General features: G+C 36.2%; 1 protein-coding gene across 1 annotated transcript; it reads left to right on the plus strand.

Annotated features, from left to right (window-relative positions):
- The first annotated feature begins 9,993 nt into the window (after positions 1 to 9,993).
- On the plus strand, positions 9,994 to 10,859 carry LOC149224106 (uncharacterized). Its single transcript, XM_089388086.1, has 2 exons — positions 9,994 to 10,590; positions 10,701 to 10,859. Exons 1-2 carry the CDS (start codon positions 9,994 to 9,996, stop codon positions 10,857 to 10,859), a joined length of 756 nt encoding a protein of 251 aa, XP_089244212.1.
- The last annotated feature ends 330 nt before the right edge of the window (positions 10,860 to 11,189 follow it).

An 11,189-nucleotide genomic window follows, 5' to 3' on the forward strand; every position in this document is an offset into this window, starting at 1 on the left:
AGGTTCATTTTTAGCCCTAATTTGAATGTTCTTTCCTTTGTATTTCAACCACAAGTGGGACTAATATCTGGAAAAATACACCTGAGGTTTAGTCGACTATTCGCTGCTTAGCACTAGCCCATATGGTTCTATGATTTCAAACATAATGATGTTGATGCACTCCTGTACCCTGGAGTCAGAAGACATCCTAATCAACACATTGTTGAGTCTGCCAACAGTCCAGACCTCAGACCTATCTCATTGAATGATCTTCACATCTATCTTCATGGGTTAAATGTTTAATTTTTTGCATATTTTCCAGGGAATGACATTGGTTGGCATGCCAGTGTTGACAAGAGAATTAAGCACATTGTAGTTGAAGATTTCAAAACTTAATAGGAATAAGGGAGTTGAGCCGCTTGAGTTTTCATTTACGGAATTAACAGTAGCTTGGAGCTCGATCAAGTCCTGAGATTGGCTGCGAGAGTTAGCTTTTGGCGAAGAGGTAATCTTGTTGGTTGGTGATGAGGTTGTCAAGGCTTTGAAAATTAGCTTGTGTTGGCTAGCTATCTTGGCAAGCTCATAGAGTGAAACCTTTGCTTACGCCTTCTTCATATCTTTAGTGATATTATATCCCAAGTCCACGACTGTGGTGCCTTCTAGGGATATACGGGGATGGGGTGGTTTTGGTTGAGATTCTGGACGTGGATATGTTTCCTTTACCAATTGACAAGGCATCCTTTGGGCTTTGGCCAGATGAAACCTTAGGAGAGGGGGGTGGATGTTTTTTTTGGGCTTTTAGGGGGAAGGATTCTCCTCAATAAATTCCTTTTATTTTCTTCTACATTAGAGTCCAATACTTCTCCTTTTTTCCTAAGGTTGTAAGCCTTTAGATATTTAGTGGGAGGAGGGTCTCCTACATTAGGTTCTTGAATGGATTATACCTAACCCCCGGGGATGAATTCAAATGTTAGAAGAGTAAAAGGAACATCCTCATTGGGAGGTGTGGCTTCCTCTTCTAAGTCATTTGACTCTTCCTCACCTTCCTCTATGGCTTGATCTTCCAAGGGTTGGGTCAAAACAAGATTAATGTTGTGGAGCCATTGCGGGTAGGTCTTCTCGGAATTAGAGGCTTGCTAGAAAGTGTAAAAAAATGTCTTTTCCTAGCTCTTCCACATCGAAATTTGTATTGGAACATTGAGATGACTTCATGGGTGGATTATTGATCTTTCAAAAGAAAGGTTTGGCTGATTTACTCCCCAAGGAGGACTCATTAGTATTTATTTCCAACTTAGAAACCTCAATCGTCAATTGTTTCAAGGATTTTTCTAACCCCTCAAGACCAAAAGAATCCTTGTCTTTGTCAGTAGACATGCTGGTCGAGGCATGAGTTTTCTTACCTGACAAATTAGTTTCCTCTCGGGAATCATGTTGATGGATGCCTATTGATAGAAGATATTTCTCTAGCACAAGAGTTGTTGTGAATTTCTCCACTAAGGTGGCTTTAGCTTCATGTTTGACAAACATAGCAATATCCTGTGGGAGGGCCCTAGTGTAATAGTGGACAGTAATAGAATTTTCCATAGTTATGTCCATCTAAAATTTCTTCAAGATGGTGGTGAATCGCTAGTTGAAATGATTCACCTTTTCCTTCTTATGACACTTTAATGTGCTCAGTTGAGTCAAGAGCGTGGAAAGCGTCTTATCTTCCGAAAGATTATCGAGAAATGTCTTCCAGAATTCTTCCCAACTTCGAATGTATGCCACGGGTAGGAAGGGATATTAGGCCACGACTTTACTCGCGAAAGTGTGAGGGAAGAGATGGCAAGGTATGTCATCATGTTGCACTCTCATAATTTTTAAGGCTAGGTAAAGATTGTTGATATGATCGTCAGCCGAGGTTCCTTTTTTGGGGTTAAACTTCGAGAGGTGCTTTTCAGGGTGGCGAGGCATATTGTGGAGGGGGCCTTAGATACCAAAAGGGGACTAAGCCATCAAAGCCAAGGGTTGTTACCAATATTGTATCGGTGGGGGAAGAAAAAGGAGACAATTGGCATTCTCCTCGGAATCACTTTCCATGTTTGACCCCTCACTGGTGTTGGGAGATTGTTTGCCATTACCCCGGGGAACTGTCTAATGCCCAAAGTCTCGAAAATTTCTCATATTTATAAAATTTCCAAAGTTCCTAGGGAACCTGAAAAGCTACTTGTTGTTGTAAAAATTAATGCAATCTACAATATTTTATTCATTCCATTTCCCTAGGGGTACCTCAACGTTCCCTATCAAAGGTTTGTTTTTGATAGGGGTATCTTGCAGGGTCAGTTGATTATTTCCCTGTGTTCTCTCCTCCCATTGTTGAATGTTCTGCCTTGTGACTATGCTCCTTAGGTCTTGTCTTTTAGATGATAGAGGAATTTCAAAACCCTTAATTGAGATACTTTCAATACAATTTTTATAATCATCCAAAATCATCCTAATTAAATGTGGTATATAATTAACTTTGATGCCTTAACTCGTGTGATGAGGCCTGGAGGTGCACTAGTTGGGTAGGGAGCTGGTGGCAGGAACGCACTTCAGACCCTTTGGGAATTAATGAGTAATAGGGTGCAAAGACTTCAACTGGTCATATGTAACTTCAAAGAGAGGAGGTTTCTCTTCTACTGGGGTGTATTCAAGTGGAGGAGGTTGGGAATCCCAAAGCTAAAGCTTCCAAAAAAGTGGGCCAAAAGAGGGATGAACATACATGAAATCTTTTAATGTCAGAGGAGAACTATAGTCCCTCTTAAAATTCATTTTACTAATATTGGTCATGCTCTATCTTCCATCATATCCCATCTCAATGTGTATCTGGAAGACCTTCTCCTCCAAGCCACTGAAAAATTCTTTGCTGCACGTCATATTGAATGAGGCTCCACTATCCACATACCATACACTACCCATAACTAACGTCACCATGCATGTAATGAGTGTGAAATAAAACTCTAATTATGAAGCTAAAGCTTCACCTGCCACTCCTCCTAAGGGCTTCTTGTCAGCCTTCTTATGCAGAAACTTGTGGCACAATATACCAACTAGTGATAGTGAAAACATTTAATCTTTGACAAGTCTTTCTTCTTTCCTGCCTGACCATAATATCCTTTCGATTGGGATTTCTTCCCTCTCCCCTTCTCTTCCTTTCCATCCAAGGCACAATTTTCCTCATCATCATCATAGGATTAAGTTCCATCTCTATTACTCGACCTGATCTCTTCATGCATGAGATTAGACCTTAACCAATCCCAAACTCATAGTTTTTCTCTACCATTCACAAAGTCCTAATAACCATGCTAGCACTTGGGAAGACCCAAAAGAGCTAGAGATACCATATATTATTTTGGAACAATAATAATGACCCAACCAAGTTCATCACGACACATTGTGAATTTTCTCAGGCACTGTGGAATTGATTGAACCTTCTACATTTTGATGCTACAAAGCTTATCCTTTACTGCTAGCATTTTGTCATCGTTGTTGTTCTCAAATAGGTCGATGAGTGTTTTCAACAACGTGAATGGAGTTTATTTCCTATGGATATTCAAGATAATATTATCTCAAACTCCCTCCAATACGATCCTCGTTGCTTTAGCTACATCCTTCTTCCACTGAGTGAGATCCTGAAAATTAGCTTCTAGGGGTTCAACCTACATTTTTATTTATTTATTATCATATCCCACTATCATATAATACTTCCTCCATACATATATTTCATGCCAAAAAGATTTTGGTTCGTTCCAGAGCATACTCAAGCCTAAGCCTGGTGGAAGCCATTTTCTCGGTCCCAAAGGAAACCCACAATGCTAATCTTGTAATTTGAACCTCCTGCAAAAAAAATAAATTAAATTATCTTCTCTTGTATTTTTCTTCCTTCTCTGTTACCATTTAGATATTCGTTATAGATTCAAACTTCTTATGTAATATGTTAAAACAAAATACTTGAATCTACTCTAGTCATAAGTGGAAATAATTAATCAATTGAGAAATCACTACATAAACATGAGATAACATTCAATCACATAAGGTCAGAGATTTATATAAGGAGAAATAAATTTCTCAAAGCCCCTTCCTATCTGTATTTCATTAGTAAGAAAATAGAGGAGAAATATATTTCTCATTCAAGCGTGAACAATTTATGCACAAGTTTAATCTATCTCATTGCCTCACAATATGACTTTGGCCAATACTTAGCCAATTATGTTTCCTACCAAGATCTTATTTCCTTGCTTCATTTCCTTTGGAATTAGCCCCCTATGAATTAGGGAAATTACCAATTAGACTTGTGCAATCCTTGTAGGTCTTTCTCTAACTAAATGCACCATTGGTACAAATCAGACAATTATAGAACTAATAGTAAACTACCCTTGAACTCCAATGTCAACTAGGTAACTAGAATTTCATGAATGCATGAGTTAATTATGGATGATTTGTTAGTTAAATGGTTAAACACTAATGCTACACCCCACTGCCAGAGCTCCTACTAGTTCTTACAACACTTTGAACTAATTTAACTAACATTAACTCGGTTTAACTTAATTAAACTATTACAACTCAAATTAAGTTCAACCCAAACTCCTAAAATTTAGGAACCACTCTAAATGACTCAAGTTATGCCCTCACCTCAAATTAATTGAGCCAACTAAGTAAAATTAACTTAGATTAAGTTAGTTAATTCATTCTTATTTTCTTGTGATGTGGAATTACAATTTTCTCCTAATTTAATTCAATGGAAAATTAAATGATGATTTTCTTGTTGCCACTTTCAAGAGATTTATGAATGCATTGTATATGTATTTGTGTATATGGTTTTCTTTTCTTCATTGGTGTGGATTTTTTTCAATCTCACAGTGATTCCATCATTTCCTTTTGATTTCCGAATAGCCACGGTGTGATGGGGTTTTTCTTATTTGGTTGAGATTTGGATTGTGAAATGATTTTGAAACTAGGAGAGGTGGTCTCAAGAAAAATCCCAAGGGTTTGCGGTCGAGGTGGTTTAACCTCTTGGAAGCCCTTTATAGGTAGGTGAAGATAAGAAAATTACTCAAGCTATTCCTGAAGAAATTCTAAGGCATCTAATCTTGTTTTTCACATTGTGATCTCTTCATCGGTTTTGGTAGGATTGTGGTAGCTTGAGGGCAGAGGTGGTTTAATCTCTAGGAAGCCCTGGCTGTCTATTTTCTGGTTTGATTATGTGAAATATTGATAAGTTTTGGAGAGATTTTGGGAGAATGAGGGTGGAGATTGTGTAGTCTCTATGGATCCCTAGCTTTTTATGTCTTTAGATACCACATTGATGCTTGGAATATAGCATGGGGTTGATTGGCTAAAAGAAAGGTTTGGTTCAACTCAATCTATGGCCTTCTGGTATGTGGAATTACCTAAATTGGCTGTATTTTTCATATATATTGATTAGAACCCTTTTCCTATTGCATTTTATTAGTACTTGTACTTGTTATTATGCGGCTTTGATGGTTATTCTATGATGGTTATTATTCTGGTTATATGTTGGTTATAAGAATGGTCCCATAATAGTTTCTAGCTATGGATATTGATATGCTTTGAGTAGTTGATGAACGGTTGAGGAATGCATGAAATAGAAATTTTTTTTCCAACTATTATGAGAGGGAGTTATACCTTTTGGCTTAGTCTTAGATAATTTTTAGGCCCTTATGTTCATATATGGGTTCATAACCTGTAGATTACATATTCACCATCTGTTTAATGAAATGAATGTCATAGTTAGGCTTGATTATATCAAGTCCTTGATCATGTTTGGTATGAATGGATCTTTCGTGATGTTATTTTAATTTTGGAAAGTATCATTGAGTTATGGGTAGTGGTCTAGAGGCTAGCCTAAAACGGTTGCTCGGAATCTGAGGCCACACCCTCGAAATTGGATGTTTTGTGTTATAACTACATCCTTACAAGATTATGCATGTCGTTGGAGTAGTATAACTACATGGATTCCTTTTCATGCATGTGGTTGTGGGTACATGTCACTTTTAGCAATCCAGCTCAATGTTTGGGCACATGGAGTTGTTATTTAGATCTTGGGTGTCTTGTAGCCCTTGAGGAAAGTGAACAATATTACAGGTTTCTGACTCCACTTCGTTAACTGAACATTGGAGGTTGGGTCATGCAATAGTAACTCTTCGTCTTATCTTTACCCTGACAAACTAGTGAATTTGGGTAAATGTGGGAGGGGGTGATTACATTAAGGGTCCATTCATATATATATATATATATATATATGCCTTTAGACATAGTTGAGACTTAGTCTATTCATACATGAAGTTGAGAGTCGGTCCATTTATATATACAATTAGATTATATGACAATAAATCTAATTTAATGTGCAAGTTGGTTTATATCAAATCGTCTATTTGTGATTGAAATCCTGCATCATTTTCTTAGGTTATCTTCATTAATGTTTTGAAGACACACACGAGAGATTTTTATAAAAGAATATTGCTGGAAGAATTTTGACTATTTACGACAATCTTAGAAATTTATTCAATAATGCATTTTCTCATCTTAATAGTTGAAGTAGTTATCACTAGGAAAGAGAACTAACATGAATGGTACATAAAGATAAATCATACCCTCATTTTAAATGAAATATGGAAAGAAGCATGTGAATGTGCAGATGGTAATCCAACTAGGAATCTTACATCGAACAAGGAGTTTTCCATATGGGTGACAAAAAAAAACTAGGCCTGTGTTTTTATTATTGCATATCTTTATGAAAATGTGAGTCATAACATTGCACCAATTACTAATGTTTTTAGTGTTGTAAAGAAGTTGAAATACATATGACACACACTAGGAGCTTGTGGTAGTCCAGCTAATTATCAAACTCTTCAATGTTGAATTGAAATATGATGATCCCCTTTCCATATTCATTCAAATAAAAGAAATTATCCTTGATCTATAAGCCTTTGTTTCTCTCAAATGTTTCGTTAACGCAATATATCCCACATATTCTCACTATCTTTAGTCATTACAAGCTAGTGGCCAACTTAAAAAGATTACATTTGACATACTCCTCTCCCCATCACTTTCTCTCCCTTGTCACTCCCTCTATGTCTTTGCCTTTCTCCATCATTATCTTTCCTTTTCCCTCCCTCTCTTTCCCCCTCCAACTCCATCTCTCTCTCCCTCTTCCCCTTCTCTCCCAATCCCTATTCTCTCCTCTTCTCTCTCTTCCCTTCTCTCCTCTCTCTCACTCTCTCTTCACCTCTCCCTTGTGACTCTATTTCTCTCTCCACCTCTATCTGTCTATTTCTTTGCTTTTTCCTCCATATCTCTCCCCCTACAACTCTCTCTCCTTCTCTCTCTCTCTCTCACACACACCTCCTATCTCTCTCCCACCTCCCTCTCTCTATCCCCCCATCACTCTCTCTCTCTCTCCACCCTTAGCTTTGTCACTATATCCATGCCTCTCCCTCCATCCTACTCTCTCTTAAATTTGATCCCATTGTATTGTGTTTAAGAAGGTATCTAAATTAAAAAAAACTATCCATTGGTTGTAAGAAGTTAAACCTATATTTTGGATCAATCATGTCAAATAAGATAACGTAATGAATCCTCTTCACTTTGCCTCCTCTTATCACTTGGATCCTTAGTTAAGAAAGATTTATGCTGGTTGATAATAATATTATTTATATTATATAAATTCCACATCTTTATATATAAAAGTATTCTGATTTTTAATTTTATAAAAACCTTGATTAAATTTCTATAGGGATATTTTTAGTGGTTATAAAGGGTTTAGATATATCTCAAAGGTAATTATAACCCTTTTCATTTTAGATTCAATTAAAAAAATGTAGTAAAATTAAATTAAATTAAAATAAGTTATGGTTTTTGGCCATGTGGTATTGATAAACCATGGTATTGGCCCATAGTATTGTAACAAAGCCTAGTTACAAGTTAATCGTATCCATGGCAAAGCCGGGGTGAATATCTATGGTTAAGAGTATTTTCGTATTGTTATAAAATATTTTGATTATGAAATAAGTCATGATTTTTGGGCATGTGGTATTGATAAGACAATGATTTAGCCCATGGTATTGTAACAAATCCTATTCATAACTTCATAATATCAATGGCAAAGTGGGGGTGAATATCCATGTTTAAGAATCTTGTCATATTGTTATAAAATATTTTGAATATGATATAAGTTATGTTTTCTTGGCAGGTGTGATTGATAAGTCATGGTATTGGCCCATGGTAGTGTAACAAAGTCTATTGACAAGTTAATAATATCCATGGTAATGTTGGGGCGAATGTCCATAGTTAAGAATCTTTTCATGTTGTTACAAAATATATTGATAAGTCATGGTATTGGCCCATGGTAGTGTAACAAAGTCTATTGACAATAATGTGGGGGAGAATGTCCATAGTTAAGGATCGTTTCATGTTGTTTCGAAATATTTTGATTGTGAAATAAGTTACGTTTTTTGGGCATGTGGTACTGATACGCTATGCTATCATACCAAAGCCTATTTACAGGTTAATAATATCCACCGTAAAGTGGTGGTGAATTAAGAATCTTGTAATATTGTTATAAAATATTTTGGTTGGGAAATAAATTATGGTTTTCGAGCATGTGATATTGATAAGACATCGTATTGGTCCATGGTATTGTAACAAATCATATTCTCAAGTTAATAATAAAATCAAAATATAGCAAATTGAATTTCACTATTTGTATTACTTTAACTTTTTATTATTAATTGAACCAACATTTAAATTTTACACTCATCCATATACTAAGGTTTATATTATTTTTTTATTTTTATTTACTAATTTTAACCTTTTGTTTATTACTTTTAACGTTTTATTATTTTTTAATTAAACCGACATTTAAAATTGTTTACATAGTTACATTACACTTACACGTCTACCCTATAGTGGGCTCTAGAGTCTTTTTGGTGCAAAAATACTTACTTCTAAAACAAAAAAACCTACACATGGCTTAGAGCCCCTTTGGTGCAAAATACTTACTTTTTAAAGTAAATGAATTCCAAAGACTCTAAAAAACCTTTTGGGTAAAACAAAATACTTTTAAAACCAATTAATTCAAAAAATAATTTTCATTTGGATGAAATTGGCTATTACATTTGTCTATATATAAATTTAATAAATTGTCAAATATATATATATATATATATATATATATATATATATATATATATATACTCAACACAAATAAACCAAAAAAATAAAAAATAAAATAAAGTTTCCCAAAATTCGAACCTAAGGAAATAAAATTAAATTAAAGTGACATTTTCAAACCAATAATCTGAAAATAATTTTTATAAGCCCATCTCGATGCCCACGTCCATGCCCATAGCCGGTCTTAACGGGTGCAAACATACCCCTTACATTTAGTAACGATCTAAGTATTGATCTACTTGTATTTATAAGCTAGGGATCTTTCTCTCATCATCGATTTCACTAATCTTCCCTGACAAAGTGGACTCGGGCAACTTATACCTAAAACCTTCACCGAGTTTGGAAGTATGGCCGGATCTTCGTCATCTTCTTCAGACCACGCGTCTAATTTTATAGATGAAAATATGGTTTCTTTCAATTCGTCAGACGACGGACATGCAGAAGTTTTGAGAATAGGAGTTCCGCGGTGGACTAGAAAAGCAGAAAGATCTTCTTTGATGGGCCAAAATAATAATACCACCTATAAGCAGAAGCGAAAGGCGATAAACATTGGAGCAGGTGAGTTCAATGAAATAAGGGCTCCAACGAATTCAGAAAGTTATTTCTAGATTAAAAGTGGGAATGAGACACAATTGCGTGTAATGAATGGAGCCGAGGCAGCGTCTATGGAATGTGGTTGTTGTTATTGGCCATATCGATTTGAAAGAATGCTACAGTGTCGAAGTGGGCATTGGTTTTGTTTTAAATGTATAAGGAAGCAAGTCGATCAAATCATTTATGGCGCATAACTATTTATCCTGTATGGCTATTGGTGATTGCAAGGAGTCAATTCCTTTCTCCGACATCAATAGAGCTCTTCCAGATGATGTTATGGAAAGATATGAACATCGCGTGGCCGAACAGGCTGTAGTTGAAGCCAAAATTGAAGGTCTTGTTTATTGCCCATTCTGTAACATTCCATATGAAATAGACAACTTTGTACAGGTTTTGGATTGTCCAAACCCTAAATGTTTAGTCGCTTCATGTATTCAATGCAAGAAGGTTAGTCATTCACCATTACCCTGTGAAGAGGTTGACAAAAATTCCGAGACTGTTGTTCGTAGGGCAATAGAAGAGAGGATGACAAAAGCTGTGATAAGAGAATGTAATGTTTGCTGCGCGGAGTTAATCAAGACATCTGGATGCAATAAAGTGGGATGTAAGTGTGGAAACATAATGTGTTACATTTGCAGACAGATAGTTTCGTATTCGGATGAGTCGCGTCATTTTTGCAATTGTCCTCGATACAGTGGAGCGCCGAGGAAACCTTGTGAAGCATGCAACAGGTGTAGTTATATAGAGAATGAGATTGAAGATAACGCGGCTCTGGCTGCTAGGGACGAAGTATTGAAGGAATTGGTAGGAAGCAAAACTAAGTTGCTTGATGTGGAAATTGGGCCACCCCTAAAAAGGCGGAGATGACAACATCAAACTGACCTGCTTGATGTGGAAATTGGTCTTCCCCTCAGAAGGCTAAGACGACAACATCCCGCAGAGCAGCAGGGGCATCGTATACAACGTTTGTCTCGATACAGAATTACAGCTCTACCGGAATTCCAAGCACACGGTTATCGACCTGCAAATATGGCCATAACTGCACCACCACGTACGCCGCAATTCTTTGGTGAGCAGAAAGGAAACATGGCTGTACCTCCATGTCGGGAATTTCTGGTTATTCCAAACAAAATACAGTGGAAAAATCCTCAGTTTCTATTGTTGAGAATTTTTTTATAAATTCCGAAACAACAAAAATATGAACAGAGAGCAATACTTTGTTTTCTGATAATTCAAAAACACAAGAACAGAGCATAAAATAATACTCTACTTTGCCTCAGGATCAAAAACTGATCAAAATAATACTTTGTCTTTGACATAGAAAAATACTCTGATTTTAACTCAGAAAAACAGAAAAATTCGTTCTCTGGAAACGGTGTTGCAGCAACACAGTTTTTTTTCAG

Source organism: Pinus tabuliformis, chromosome Q (assembly GCF_031772625.1).
Source record: "Pinus tabuliformis cultivar Carrire ecotype Pingquan chromosome Q, CPIR1, whole genome shotgun sequence".
NCBI lineage: Eukaryota > Viridiplantae > Streptophyta > Pinopsida > Pinales > Pinaceae > Pinus > Pinus tabuliformis.

Bases quoted from the DNA above. Each gene is read 5' to 3' on its own strand.
- LOC149224106 (XM_089388086.1), top strand. From the start codon at position 9,994: ATGGCTATTGGTGATTGCAAGGAGTCAATTCCTTTCTCCGACATCAAT. The intron at 10,591-10,700 runs GTAGGAAGCAAA...TCTTCCCCTCAG, and splicing joins ACGAAGTATTGAAGGAATTG to AAGGCTAAGACGACAACATC.